The sequence below is a fragment of the Gossypium arboreum genome, chromosome 2, assembly GCF_025698485.1.
Source record: "Gossypium arboreum isolate Shixiya-1 chromosome 2, ASM2569848v2, whole genome shotgun sequence".
NCBI classification, from domain to species: Eukaryota; Viridiplantae; Streptophyta; class Magnoliopsida; order Malvales; family Malvaceae; genus Gossypium; species Gossypium arboreum.
The window spans coordinates 13,732,065-13,748,165 of NC_069071.1; the positions used below are offsets into that span (position 1 = coordinate 13,732,065).

General features: G+C 32.6%; 1 protein-coding gene and 1 long non-coding RNA gene across 2 annotated transcripts; both read left to right on the plus strand.

Annotated features, from left to right (window-relative positions):
* The first annotated feature begins 2,198 nt into the window (after positions 1 to 2,198).
* Positions 2,199 to 3,463, plus strand: LOC128283549 (uncharacterized). Its single transcript, XR_008273915.1, has 2 exons — positions 2,199 to 2,296; positions 3,173 to 3,463. It is a non-coding gene; the product is annotated as an uncharacterized LOC128283549 (long non-coding RNA).
* An 11,617-nt stretch (positions 3,464 to 15,080) lies between these two features.
* Positions 15,081 to 15,752, plus strand: LOC128284217 (uncharacterized). Its single transcript, XM_053022072.1, has 2 exons — positions 15,081 to 15,524; positions 15,621 to 15,752. The coding sequence occupies exons 1-2, from the start codon at positions 15,081 to 15,083 to the stop codon at positions 15,750 to 15,752; spliced, it is 576 nt and encodes a 191-aa protein (XP_052878032.1).
* The last annotated feature ends 349 nt before the right edge of the window (positions 15,753 to 16,101 follow it).

Here is a 16,101-nt window from a genome sequence, read left to right on the forward strand (position 1 = left end):
TAAGACTTTATTCAACTCTTATTCCAAAGCATATCAATACTTTATCTTGGTTATACTTATTATTGAACTACAAGAACTTACTCTTATCTTACCATAGAGATAAACATTTGGATTCATAACTTACTAGATATTCCTGACGGTTCACGCCACATGGATTTAGCAGAATTCACCATACAGGCAATGAGATAGAATATGCCACTAAGTGATACATTTAGAATTTGCCACAAAGGCTATTCTTTCAAAGTTTGTCACTAAGACTATTTTTAGCTGTTGTGTTTACGATATGGATTTGTCTAAACTCACATTACGTAACGTTTGCCCATCATCATTCTAGGACACGTACAGAACCCTATTGGGTAATCACAATTTCTTAGTTCTTTTTTAGAGGGTGTCATTGCCATGAACTTTTCTTTCAGAGTTCATATCAGAATTTGTGTTTTTAGTCTCGACGAACTCCTTCAGATACCACCGTAGTGAACAGACAGAAACTCTCCATGCAATGATACAATCTACATTTGACCTTTTACTTCACTAACTTACACCCAATTAGAACAAATGTATCTCATAGCATATATTTCAAACATATAAAATACTCATGCACCACTCATCACATACTTGGACTTATTGGACTCTATTCCAAATATGTAACGCCCCAATTTTCGACAATTCTGTGAATGTTGGCATAGGTTTAATTATGTTAGTGGGCCTCTAGAAAGCCCAAACTTAAGATAGAACCCGACAATTTTAGTTAATTTTTGTTCCATAAGAAAAAGGGGGTGAAATTATGAAATAGGACCTATGTGAAAATGTTTGAAAATGCTATAGGCTAAATTGAAGTGGGCAAATAAATAGGAGTGCAAAATAGGAGGATTTGCATGACAAACCTCCCATTTTACAGGAAGTGGCCAGCCATCATGTTGTTGTAGACAAAATGTACACTTGATATCTATAATTTATGGTACAAATTGATACAAATTGATAATAGGTTAGGTAAATGTTTCATGGTAATAGGTTAGGTAAATGTTTCATGATAAGAATTTCATGTCTTTTATATTAAAGAATTAAATGGATGAAATATGAAGTTTTATTAAAAGAAAAAGGGGTGAAAAGAACAAAGTTTTGTCCATCTTTGTTCATCATAGCTGAAAGTTAGAGAAGAGAAAGGAGAGGAGAAAGCTCTTGAGTAATCGATCATTAGGAGGAAGAAAATTGAAGGTAAGTTCTTGGTACCTTGCTTCTATTTTGAGGTTCATGAGTTCTTCTTGATTCTACCTTAACTCTTGAAGTATATTTTGATTTTTAGTTGTGTTGTGAGCATTTAGTCATGAATTAAAATGAAGGAAATGGTTGTTGTTTCATGTTCTTTTGATGAAAAATGAAAGATAGGTGAAGTTGAGCCAAACAAATGAGCATGCATGTGCCTTAGATGTTAAAGGGAAAAATCAGCTAACATGTTGTGCTTTAAAATGATGAAATGGAGATTATACTTAAGTAAAATCATAGATATGTGATGATTGATTGGTGATATACATGTTCAAATAACATGCATGCAAGGTATGTGTGAAAGAGTGAGTTGTGCTTTAAAATGATGAAATGGAGATTATACTTAAGTAAAAAATCATAGATATGTGATGATTGATTGGTGATATACATGTTTAAATAACATGCATGCAAGATAGGTGTATGAAAGAGTGATTTGGTAATAAATCTGCTTGGGACAGCAGCCGTAATGTGACTTTGGAAAATCACCATAAATTGTGGGAGATGAATTAGAAGCTGAATAAATTATGTAATTAAAGCTTATTGAGTCTAGTTTCTAATGAAATAAACAAGAACATATTTTGAATTCTGTACAAGGAGAAATTTGATTCGTAATGAAGAGTGGTCAGATTAGTCAAACAGTGAAACATGGGAAACTTTGAGAAAAATCTGGTATTGATTGGCTCAACCAAAAATTCTGAACATTTTATGGATAGAAGATATATGAGTCTATTTTCAAGGAAAATTAGCGGAACTTGATTTGGAGTTTCGTAGCTCCAGTTATAAATGATTTAGTAACTGTTGCTCAGGAAGACAGCTTGCAGTGAAATTATGATTATGTGGTAAACATTGACAAAAATTTGTTAATGAGTTGCTTATTGTTTTCTTATAAGCTTACAATGATCTATAGGTGTGGTTAGCCGAATATTGTAAGGGGTTAATATGTAGTTTGTATTTGAATAGTTAGATTAACGTGTTAGTAATCCAATTGTAGGCGGTTCGTGTGTGGATCTCGTCAGCATATCGTCGCAAACAGGTGTGTAACTAACACCCTCTTTCTTAGTCTGGATCGGTAAAAGTCGAAAAGCCGAAATGCCGAAAATCGGTATTTTGTAGATTTCTGAAAAGTAATGCTCGTGAGGTAAATCGATTAATGTTTTTGGTAAGCTGCAAAATTTGGACTGCAAAGTGCATGATTTTTGTGCCCTCGATATTTTTGGGCTTGATGGGCCAAAATTGGAATGATGGGCTAACGGCCCAATTCGGTAAGAACCCTCGGTAGTGATTACATTAGTACGTGAAAGGTAGGAATATGCATGAAAAACCCTAAAATAGATAAATTACTGAAATACCTTTAAAAGTGAAAATTTACGCTTTTACCCCTAGGAGATAAATTACCAAATACCCTAGGGTTAAATTGACCTAAATGCATGTTTGATTTGTTGTTATTTATCGCATGCCATGTTGTTATTATCGATGCATGGGACCGGGATATTGACGGAGGAAGTACTGAAAGTGGCTTGTCCACATCTTGGAGGCTTTGCCTCAATTTATTGATAATGAGCGTGCAAAAAGTCAATCTGGAGTGTTGAAATGGGTGGGTTGAGCTATTCCCACATGGAGTGTATGGTGGTACGGGTGGAGTGTAGTGGTTGGTGGGTTGAGTAGTCTCCCAAATGGGCTTGCATATGTTTACTGATGTTGCATGTATTTTGAAATGGGCCTATGGGCCATCTTGTTATCTGAATAAGGGCTAAGGCCTAGTTTATTGTAATCTGAAAGGGCTCGGCCAGATACCACTATTACTGAATGGGCTTAGGCCCAATAGGCTTGAGCTGACTTGGGCTTTGAATGGGTTTTCCTTACACACTGAGTTTCCCCAAACTCACCCCTTTTATTTTCATCCACGCAGGAAATCCCCAACCATAGTGGGCTTGGAGCTGTGAGGGAATTCGGAGTGGCCACCCATTCTGAAAGTTTGATTTTCTTCTGGTGAACTGGACATCCTTTTAATTACGTTTGAGGTTTTAGGCTTTTAATTGTAATAAGGCCACTTATTTATTTTTGATGGTTTTTAATATGTATTACTAAGATAGGTAATACTTATTTTAACTGTTGAAATTGGATAGCTTTAGGGCGCGTTTTCAAAAACAACAGTTGATTTCAAAATAACACGACAACAAGCAAAGCTTCCGCAATGAAAGTATTTTCCAAAATTAATCACTTTTCCTAAAAATGACTTAATCGAATCGGTTTCCTAGAAATATCCATGACGTTAAGGTGTGGCAATGGCGGTATGCATGTCTAGGATTGGATCCGAAGGAGCTTGGTATAGCGATCCGATGGACTCACCACCTCTTTTCCGGTTTCCTACGGTGCACGACTTCCATTCACTTTAACCCTTAATGAATTAATCTTTTGAACATCAAGTACGATTTTCTGGACTTAGAATGGAATTTTTTTTTTATGTTTTTGATGTGGCATGCCGGATCCGGCCATAACTTCTGGGCCGGGTTTGGGGTGTTACAAAATATACATAATAACCTCAATAACAATTCATATAGTCACACTCATTTATCATATTCATACTATACATTCCAAAGTTTCAGATTCATAGTTCTATCACTTTCTCATCGACTTACTTCAGTATGAACAACATACATGAAAGAGTTAGAGAAAGACTTACTTGATTCTTACTGACGACATATCAAAACTCTAGATCCAGATATCCATCTCAAACTAGCAATAACTACTACTTTCAGAACATAAGAACATCATTAAGACTCATTCATATACAATTTAATGCAAATCCTCATACTTATATCTTACTATTCATGCACCTCTTATAGAGTTATTCTTTCATTTAATGCAAAGCCTTATACTTATATCTTATTGTTCATGCATCTTTTACAGAGTTATTCTTTCAGAATTTAACAGGCAAAATAATAGAACTTACCTAAAAATGGAATAGACACTGATCATGAGATAACCTTAGCTTCTAGATTAAGGATAAAGAGATACATCCAGACTTAAGGAAGGTATTTGTAAATTCTACTTATGGATGAGGAAGAATAAGAAGAAAGAACCCCTTTCAAAACACATTCTCACATATAAATATGAGTTATCTTGCTTAGTGGAAGTTAACAAGTGTCATGCGTATCAGAACCTACCTTCTTATTTGCCTACAAATTTTCAAAAAATTATAAATAAGTTCCCTTCATCAAACTTATCATGCTAAACTATACAATTGGTTTTGTAATAGCCTGATTTAGACCCTAGTCAGAATGGTGGTTTCAGGACCATGAATTCGAGTTAGAAAAATTTTTAAAAAAAATTATTTTCTGTGTTTATTTTGTGTGAATTTATGCTTGTGAATTTTTTGTAATTTAATTTGGACATTTGAGTGTCTGATTAAATAAAAGGACTTAATCGCGTAAATTAAAAATTTAATGGTTTAATGTGTAAGGGCTGAAATGTGTTTGTCTTTGTAAATGGAGGGATTGATGTGGTAATTAGCCCATGATGACATGAAATGGATGGAAATGGCCTTAATATAACATGATTTTATATTTTAAATCCAAGGTTAATTATGTAAACTAGTTAATATGTTATAATATAATAAAACATAAAAAAAAAACATGCATATGTTCATTTTATTTGACCGAAACTTGTAAAAGAAAAGAAAAAGAGAAAGCAAATGATATTCGGCCATTGTTGATTCAAATTCAAGGTTAGTTTGGTTTCAGTTTTTGATAATTTTTATGTTTTTGAGATCGTTACTTCGAATACTATCCAGCCCATGCTTGAATTTCTGATTTTGATGAATATTTTGAGTTATGCCATTGATGAGAGCTTGAGATTTTTGCTGTTTGATGATGAAATATGAAAGATATATTTTAGATTAACATGTTTTGTATTGGAGTTTTTAATTATTTTGAGTAATTAGGACTAAATTGTAAAAATAATAAATTGAGGGACTAAAATGTGAAATAAATGAAATATATGGACTATTATGAATATAAGGAAGATTCGGCCTAATTATTTTGTTGTGAGATTTTGTGTATTTTGTGTTTTATGCAATTAGGACTAATTTGTAAAAGTATGAAATATCAGGGGTAAAATGGTAATTTTCCCATTTATGTGTTTTTGGATTAAATTGAATGAAATTGTGTTTGAATGAGATTAATTTGAAATTGTATAGATCAGGAACAAAAGAAATCGGACTTAGATCGGGGAAAAGCAAAAATAGTGGAATAGTCGATTTACATTGTTCGTCGATATCTGAGGTAAGTCTTTAAGCAATTAAACATCGTAAATTTTGAATGTAAATTAGTTTAATATGCTGATTTGGAATTCATAGAATTATAGTCGAGTTAGCCGAATATGATTAAGAATGGAAATAATGTATTTGAGTTTAATTCGACTGAGTTATAACATTTGAAAGTCCGTATGAACTATATGGAATATCTGGATTTTTCGATATATGAATTGTTTATGAGACAGCTTTATAATAGTGATATCCGGGCTTTGAGCCTAGCAAGTCTTGTGCTGGTGAATTAAATCGGGCTTATGCCTACCAGGCTTATTGCCAGTGTATAAAATCAGACTTTGAGTTTAGCAACTAGTGTGTCGGTGTGAAATACAGGCTTAGGCCTAGCAGGCTTTATGCGGGTGAATTATTATGAGTTTATGACTAAAAGACTTTATGCTGATGTGGTAATTGAATACGTTAAACGAGCTAAATGATCAGGTATGAGTTAGCTTGTTGTTTACTTGAGATAAGGTAAAGAAGTAACTTGATATTTGTTACTAATTATGTGTGATACAAATGAAGATTACATATGAATTTAGTATGTGTATTCGGCCTTGTAAATAAATAGTATGAATATTGTAGAATTGATTCTTTGATATGTGCATATATGTGATCATGTAAATTCGGCCATATAAGTGGTATATGTACATGATGTTATATTATGGTTCTTAAGCTTATATAAATGCGTATGTGTATGTTTGATTATATTAAGACATTTTGGCTTTGAAAAATGAATAATATTAGGTTAAATTGATTAAGTGAGCATTCAGCCAATGTAGATTTTGTGTATGAAAATGTGTTATTTATCTCATTTTTAGGTTTGAGGTTAAGCTTGATAATGATAAGAAATTTGGATTAGCTTAAAATGAGTTGATTATAACAATGGGATGTTTATTTGCTAATGACCTACTAAGCTATTATAGCTTACTTTGTGTTTTCATGTTCATTCTGATTTATAGATTTTGGATTCAAGTTACAAGCTCGGGGATTCTCAGCAAAGTCTACACACTATCAACCGTCTTCGGTATTTTATAAGTTACATTTTGGAACTATGGCATGTATAGGCTAGAATGCGTTTTGGAATGTTGTATTTTGGTTTATGTATAAAGGCCATGCGAAAATGACTTAATCTCTATGCTTGAGTATGTTTTGGTTAAATAATGGTTTGAGTCTATTTTAGATATTATGCCTTATACCTTGGATGATTAGAGCTTGTGTTGTGTGTGTGCATATTGAGATTGGTTGATAAAAGAAATGGTCATAATACATGTATAAATATGTTTGTCAACTTCGACGCGGTTTGTATAGGAAAAGTTATATATGAAATTTAGGTTATTATGTTAGGTTAACGTGCTATAAATGAGTTGGTAATAAAGGACATATTATAATGACCGAATATGATGGGAGATATATTGTATGTTTCTTTTATATATGGTTCATGGAAGTTGTGTCTTGAATATACATATGTATCCATAATCGATGGTTAAATTATCTTTGAAAAATATATTTTATATCATGTTTTAGTATTAAAATGTATTCGGCTATATATTCATATGACTAGAATTTATTTTGGTATATGTGTATTATTTAATATGCTTGTTTTTGGAGAATGGTATACAAATTTTGGTTAGCATTGAAATGAATGGGACATTGAGATATATGCTACTTATATGAATATGATGATATGTAACTTAATAAATTTGCAAGTTGACAGATCCATTTATTTATAAACTATTAGTATGCTTTGAATGTTCAGTTCACGTATTCCATTTGAATATGAAATGAATTGTACCGGGTTATAAGTTAAGCATTAGATCTCTATATAAATATTTTTGAATTGAGTAATTGTATCGAACTGTGTTATGTCCGGTAATACCTTATAACCCCAATCCGACGATAGATACGGGTTAGGGGTGTTTCAGGTTTCTAACCAGATTGCTTAAAGTCTAACTTACATAGTATTCCATACAAACCAGAAGTACTATACCTTTGGCGAATACTCATATCATATTTCCCTTTTCCCTTAACATGAGCATCTCCTTAATATATCAAAATATCATGAAATCAAATTCTTACTAACTTAAGTAGCGGATATTATACGCCCACAGGTATGCTCCAAAATGATTATTTAGGTGGATAACACCACACCAAATAGACAGTTTACTGCTATACGCCCAAAACTTTAGATCCACCAAAACTAAGGTGTTACATTTATCCTCAACATACTAGCAATTTTTATCCATACCAATGAGTGGTTTATCTGTAACATACTAACAGCTTTTATTTTCACTGATGAGTGATTTATCCATAATTTACTAGCAAATTTTATATGCATTGATGAATGGTTTATGCATAACGTACTAGCAACTTTTATCTGCACCAATGAGTGGTTTATCAATATTGTACTAGCAGCTTGTCTTCAAAATTTTTATCAAAAAACTTTGGTGGTTCATCCGCCCTACTAGTGGTTCATCCGCCCTACTAGTGGTTCATCCATAATGATGATAATATGTTTATGAAATACATGTGTTGCATGTTTATAACGGAGGAGTACGAAGGGAAAGTTTTTGTTTACTGGTTAGATGGAGTTAGGATTAGGATATTAAAAATAGGGCATAATATGTAAAACCATAGCTCAACTATGGTCACATAGAGAGATTATTAGGATATTAAACATGGGGCATTATGTGTAAGACCATAGCTCGACTATGACAACATATGGAGTTTCCCAGGACAATAAATATGGGGTAGTTTGCCAGGATGGTAATCATGGAAAATCATGCAAACGAGGAAAAAAAATTTAGAAGGAAAAATGCAAGTGTCCTCAAGCAATAGCTAGCCATTGGGTTTGAGGAATTAGCCGAAAAAGGAAAAAATAATAGAAATGGGGAAAATTCTGCCAAAATGGTAAACATGGAAACTAGTAGGCCACATGGTGCTAAACCAGAAATAATCAGATATAAGAATCTCGAGCCAGTAATGCCTTTTTTATAGACAAATGAAAGAGGATTTATCTGAGGATTGAATATAAATATCTGCCATTAAGAACTGCATAAAAATGCTCAAAGAAACTTTGTATGTCAGAGGAAGGTCTTGGAAGAGTAACGAGAGATCACTCCCAGTATAAGGATCCATTAAAACTATAGTTTGTATGGGGTGGTTCAATCGTATGTACTTCGGATAGTCTAATATGTAAATAGGGGTTAGTTGGAACCTATTGATAGAAGGAGGAACTAATAAGGATTATCTAAGAGACAATTATGTCTGTCAAGATTATTCCTCCTTGTAGAGAATCTATTACGAGTATACTTGCCATGGAGTTATTTCTGTAAGGAACCATCACATAAGGGAGATCGTAAACTCGAATGTTCGCTCAAGTAATAGTTTGTTGTAAATTATAGGTTAAAGTGGTCTACTGCAGACGAACATGTTACACCTTAAAAGCAAGGTATCACAAATATGGTAGATTACAAAAGAGTAACCTAAACAACATTTCAACTGGAGTGTAAGGTAGAAGAATAAAAGATGAAATAGGGCGGTAAGTTTTACTAGTGGCCTTATGAGTGGAATGTCAGTAAACACGCTAGAATTATTATGAGTTAAGAGAATCATCTAAAGAGTATTATGTAATGAGAGTTTTATTAAGGATATAGCGTACAATAGGACTTACATTCAAGGATGACGATGCCGAAAACAACTCGCCATGTTTCAAAATTATGGATTACGAGTCAGGATAGAGGTAAATGGTTGTTCATGACCATAAATTTGTGGAAAAAGGGAAAGAAGGTAATTTTGTGCAAGGTAAAAGTAAGAATCTGTAAGTATGACAAATCATTTAACGATTGTCAAACCAGTCGACTTGACATAAGGTCGATAAGGTAATGATCATTTAACGTTCTATTCTCCAACAAAGAAATGAAAAATTCATATTAGAGTCTGCCACTCCAAATAAAGCACAAACGTCTAATTAAAACAAGGAGTTAGTGTGTCTGTTTCCTTTTTAGTTAATACCTCAGTAAGAAGGGGACTTAGTTATATATATTAGCAAAGAAACTCAGTTTTTTTGAATTTACAGTATTTTAGCCTATGTTTGAAAGACTTTTTGGATGAATAAGGAACTTGAGGAGGGCCAAGCCAAACCTTATAAAACCAAGGAATATCATCAGTAAGATGTTATGCACATAAAAAGGGTACCTTCAGAGGCTTCGCCTTGGGTACATATATATTGTAAATAAGTAGTTTTCTTAGATTTTGAATTTTCAAGGTAGTTAAATTATGTTTGGTTTAAGGTTCCTATGGTAAGAAATATCCGTAATAAAGTAATGAAGTCTTTTGGTGAATTTTTTGAAGAAAGTTTGATATTAGACTGAACCGTTCAATTGTGACACTCCATACATGGATTTAGCGATCAGGCTCGGTAAGGGTGTCAAAATTTTAGTTGTATTAGAGCACAGTTTAGTTAGTCCTTTGGACGTAGGAACTGGAACAAACTACCCCTTATATGCATAGTGTTCGATCTGGCTAGGTTCGTTTAGTCCTTATGTTTGTTAAGTTATTATATGATTTGTGTAGATAGATTTGCCTAAATTGGCAGATAGAAATAAAAGTTAAAACAGATGATTCAAAAAAAAAATTACAAATAAAGGATAAATTGAGAGGACAAGTAATGACAAGAAGAGAATTTCATTAAAGAAAAGATACAAATAAAACTAAGCATTTTTATCTGCTGAGTGAGTTGCCGCCTTAATGGTGTCTTCACCTCTTTTTGGTTAGTCTTTCGAAAATAGTAGAATTGACCACACCTGATTCTTGAAAATGAGAAAATCGTCAAATTCCTTCCATCCTCTCTAAAAATCTCCTCATTGGAACTAGAGGAATGGGAATGTCGAATTCAAGGATGACATTGGTAAGTTTACATATATAAATAGAGTTGCGAGATTCATATAGAAAGAACCCACAACAGCTAGTACACACAGCTGAGACTTCAAAATTGAATGAGGAAGGCCTTTGTGTTAGGTTTGAATGGTGATTAAATGAGGAAGTTGAGGAGGTATGCTTGGATGCCAGACTTGGTATCTATCATATATTCAAGGGTTTATTAACTCCCTATTTTGCAACTGCACCTTTTCATCAAGGCACAACTTCCGAAAGCCAATACCATATTCTAACCCTTTTTTGTTGTAAACCTTCAAAGGTTTGAATTTAGACCTCCAAGCGGGGAGAGAAAATGTAAACCTATAACTCTGGTGCACAAAATTTTCAGAAGTCCTAAAAGTCAGATACACCATTGTTCACCAGAATAGGTGACCCTTTCGAATTCAACTTTCTTTGCTTCACTTCCACTTTGAAGGGCCCATCCAAGGATTTTCATACCACTATTGCTAATGATTGAGAGGAAACCATCGAGTCTGCCAATTAAAGGCGGGAAAATGGAAATACAAGGGAGTTTGGATGACATCATGGAATGTTATTGACTAACTTACTAGAGCGACACTGTGACGATAGTCTATTGACTACTTGGAATGGTATTACGGCAAATGTACACAGGTCATTTGGGGTGACACGGTGGAAACAGTTATACAGGGTCTTCAGGGCGACACCTCAAAATAGGTTTTTTTAGTCCTTGAAATTGGGAGTAGCAAGGAACCTGCACTCTAGTAGCATAATTGGACATAAAAAACCTTTAATATTCTTGAGGCAGAGTATATCTGCCAACTGCTACCTATTAGTGTGCAACCCTTAGGTTATAGAGCAAGTTCTAAGTTCGTCCAGCAACAACCCTTTTCGAGAATGGCTATTAAGCTAATGTTACCATTAGAGTAAAACTCCAAAATTAGAGTGGTAGCTCTAGTACTTCACTAAAGTAGTAGTAAAAATATTTTATGGGCGAGCTTAGCTGCCTTGTGAGAAGGAATTGGCCCACTAGATAGAAGGAGTTAACGCATGAACAAATGGATTTGTAGGATTATCTGCCAGAATTGGAATCAAGAAGATATCAATCAAGCAGTGTTCGATCCAAAGCATTCGCCAAATTAAGATTGTGGTAAAAAACTCTATGTATTTGAGTGTATCCAATAATGGAGTGGTCTAATATCTGCAAATGAGCTGGTATCTATATTTCGTTAAGTATTGACAGATCTGCAAATGAAGCATAATAGATATAAAGCAAATGTACGAAGGATAAACCATCTTTAAGGTTCTTGTAAGAATGAAAGGTGATTACTTCCGTGAACCATATAAGGGAAGAGATGAGGAAGAGTTTCTCTAAGCCTGCCTCTAAGACTTAGCGTGAAAGGAAATTTAGAGGACAAAATTTTCTTTTATGGTGGGAGAGTTGTCACACTCGATTTTCTTTAAGTTCAAAATATAAGAATAATTGGGGGTTAAATTGAAAGAAGTTGTAAGTTGGCGACTTTTACTGAAAAATCAAGAAAAATTTAGTTGCTAATTTGGACATAATTGACTTCCAATTCTGGTTTGTATGGATTAAGACCAATTGGTTCTTTATTGGGAGACAAAATGATTACCAATGGACGATTTCTAGAGGATTGATAATCGGGTATAAAGGGATATAAATAGTAAAAAAAGAATTCCTGGGATGAATTGTAATGACCTAAAATTCACGGGCACCGGAAAAGTGAGCTACAGGGCCTCCGTCTTAGTGAAATAAGTTCGAAAATAATTATTAAAAATATTTATGAGCCTAGTGGTGTGTCTAATTAGGATCTAATTAAGTGAATTTAGCTTAATTTAGAGTAAGTAATAAAAAGGATTAAATTGAATAAAGGGTAAAAGTTTAATTATAAAGCAATAGAAAATAAAAGGATTAAAATGGCAATTAAGCCATTGACTACAAATGAGGTGGCATATTGGTGAAATAAAATCAAAGATTTTTTTAGGTTTTATATATTATAATGATTATTATTATGGTTTTATATTAAATTGTTATGATTATTTAATTGATAATATATTATAAATAAATTAAATAGAAGACAATTGTATGGTAATAAAATATACATGTGTAAGAATTGTATTGGTACATTTGTAATTTAAATATTTAATTACTTATAATTTAAGTATAAAGATATTTTATAATTATTAATTGTATTAATTAAATCATGAGATTTTTATTTAATAAGCAAATTTGATAATGACATTTGTAATAATATAAATATGTACACTTGTTATATAATTATTAATTTACTTAATATTAAAGTAAAAGATATTTTAATATATTATATTAATATTATATTATGTTAATAAAATAATAAAGTATAAAAGAATTAAAGAAATAAAGAAACAAAAGGGAATAGAAACAGAATTGAAAACGCAAGCAGGGGAGAAAAGAGAAAGAAAAGGAAAGAAAAATAAAAGAAAACTAAGGATTTGAAGCTTGGAGTTAATTTGGTAACTCAATTAAGTCCTTTTAGTTAATTTTGATGTTTTAGGAGCTTTGAAACAAGATTTTGATGAAATTAAGTTGATAGTTCAAGAGTTCATATGTTTCCAAGTAGGGTTCATGTTGGAAAAATTATGGAATTAGGGATTTAATTGAATGAATTCTAAGTTAGAATTGATTAAGGGATTAAATTGTAAAATAGGCTATAAGTTTTATGTTGTAGGGACTAAATTGAAGAAATTTCGAAATTAGGGAAATATGCTGGAAATTTTATAGTTAAATATAAGTTTAGACAAAATTTGAATAGAAAAAGAGAGTGAATTGGATTAAGAAAATAATTAAGTTTAGTTAGGATTAAATTGGGAATAAGGTAGGAGTTGTTTAGAAATTTAATTATTTATTATAATTAATGCTGTAAATAATAATGTAAATTACTATTATTTTCGTAGCCAACAAAGAACCTGAAGCATCAGCATCGAAAGGAAAGGAGAAAGTCATCGAGGACTAAAACGGGAGAATTACGGTGTGTATTACTATAATTCAAATTTTAATTATTATTGATTGCTGAAATTTTAATTGTTATGTATGGTAAGTAAGACTTGAGGTAAGTATGTGATTATTTGAAAAGTGTATTGATTGAAAAATAAATAAATGGTGTCAATTGTATGGTGTTGATGGTATACACTTGTGTGAAAATTAATTTGTATATGAATTAAGATAATAGATATTTGAATTGAATGAGTATTGAAAATTTTGTGTAAATGAAATTGAAATTAGAAAAGTAAAATAATACCCTATTAACTTGTCGGACTAGATTCGATACAAATGGCATGCCATTGGATTTGTGATGTGATGAAGAGATTGTAGTTCAATGAGAAGATGTTTCATTATTATATACTTTGGTTTATCCGAATAGGCATTTAATGCCTTATTGGTGTGTTTGGGAGGATATATTATACCGGTGTGTTATGGAGGATTTACAATATTCCGGGTGTGTTTGGGTTGGATATCCTGGTGTGTTTGTATGGAATCCGCATATCTGTCATAGTCCGAGCTTTGTTAATAGGGTAAATAATTGAAATGAAATTTTGAAAATGAGATTATTTGTTTTAGCACTATTGAAAAGTACGAGAAAGAATGTATGAACTAAATTATGAATTGAGTTAGTATGAGAAAAATGAATTATGAATTTAAGATTTATGAAGTAAAATAATTATATATAAAAGTATTTTAAATAATTATAAAATTTATGGTTGATGTTTGTAATTTATTAATATTAAATAGTCTTGATTTATAGTAATACCACTGAGTATATCCATACTCAACAGTCGAGTTGTTTCCGTCTTGCGAGTTAGTAGAAGTCAAGTGTTCCGGCTCAGCATCCAGAACAATCCCGACTCCAACACAAATTTGGTGATGTATATTTTTCTTTTGGGTAAAGGTGGCATGTACATAGGTGTTGTTTAGTCACTTGAATATATATATTACTTTGGGTAGTGAAGGATGAATTATAAAATTTAGATGGTTAAATGAAATGGTAAGGAAAGTACATGATATTTTGATACATGAACATTAAGTTGTTAAATGAATGAAGTTTTTAATCAATTTTGAATGATGCTATGATAGTTATTAAGTTAAAATTTTGTTAATGATATAAATATTAGTTATATGAATGTGAAATATTGGTGTTAGTTGTTTTGGTTTGAATTTGCAGGAGGTTTAGGTAAAAATAAGCAGAAATGCTACCGAAATTTTTATAAAAAAAAATTGGAATACTCGAACAAGTCCCGTTTTACTTTTAATACGTGCTTGAACTTCGAGAGTTCAAGATAGGGACTTAATTATTATATTATACTATGAAAGTTATATAAAGTGTAAATTATTCGTAAGTTGTCTGATATGTCTGGTAATGCCTCATAACCTCGTTCCGGTAACGGTTTGGGGTTAGAGTGTGTTACAATTGTTGGTATTAGAGCTATCAAGTTTAGCCGATTCTCGGGCTAAATTGGGCTCGGAAGTGAGTTTAGAAGTACATGCCACTGTTGAGTCGAAATTGAGTCGGCATTTTTGGATGCTAATATATTTATTTGATTTTGTTCTATAGATAAAATGTCAGATGAAAGAATGGATAATGTTGAACAGGAAATGTATACTAGAAGTCGAGAATTAGAAGAAACTGAATCTGCTACACCTAGTGTGAATCCGTTAAATAATCAATCTCCTAACGTAGGGAGAGAAAGAAATACCTCACAAGTGTTAAGAGATATAGCTGATGCATTACAGCATATAGTGAGAACTATACCTACTACTACATTTGTACCTACTGTCAGACAGGCCCCGATTAAAGAGCTACGAAAATATGGTGCCACGGAATTTCAGGGATTAAAAGGAGCTGATCTATCCGTTGCTGAAAATTGGATAGAAATAACAAAAAGAGTTTTGAAACAATTAGACTGCACTCCCCGAGAGAGTCTGATATGTGCTGTATCACTGTTACAAGGAGAAGCGTATCTTTGGTGGGAATCTGTGGTTAGACATTTGCCGGATGATCAGGTAACTTGGGACTTGTTTCAAAAAGAATTTCAGAAGAAGTATATTGGGGAATTGTACATCGAATAGAAAAAGCAAGAGTTTTTAGTGTTGAAACAGGGGAATATGTCAGTACTGGATTATGAGCGAGAGTTCTCTAGATTGAGCAGGTATGCTTTAGAATATGTTCCAACCGAGGCTGATCGTTGTAAACAATTTCTACGGGGACTGCATGATGAAATCAAGATTTAATTGGTAAGTCTCAGAATTACTGAACTTGTTGATCTGGTTGAGCGAGCAAAAATGATAGAACAAATCTTGGGTGCGGATAAAAATCGAAATTGGTAAATCAATTTGGGAAACGTATGGGAACTACTAGTTTTAATCCATTAGCGAAGAGATTCAGAGAATCAAGAAGTGATTGGAGATCCAGTTTTAGTTCAGACAGAGGTGGTAGAAGTAGAGGTAAACAGATGACAGTATCTACTAGTAGTGTGAGAGGTCCATCCCGAAGTATAGAAATTCCAGATTATGAGCATTGCTGAAAGAAACATTGAGGTGAATGTTGGAGGATAACTCGACGATGTTTTCGATGTGGAGC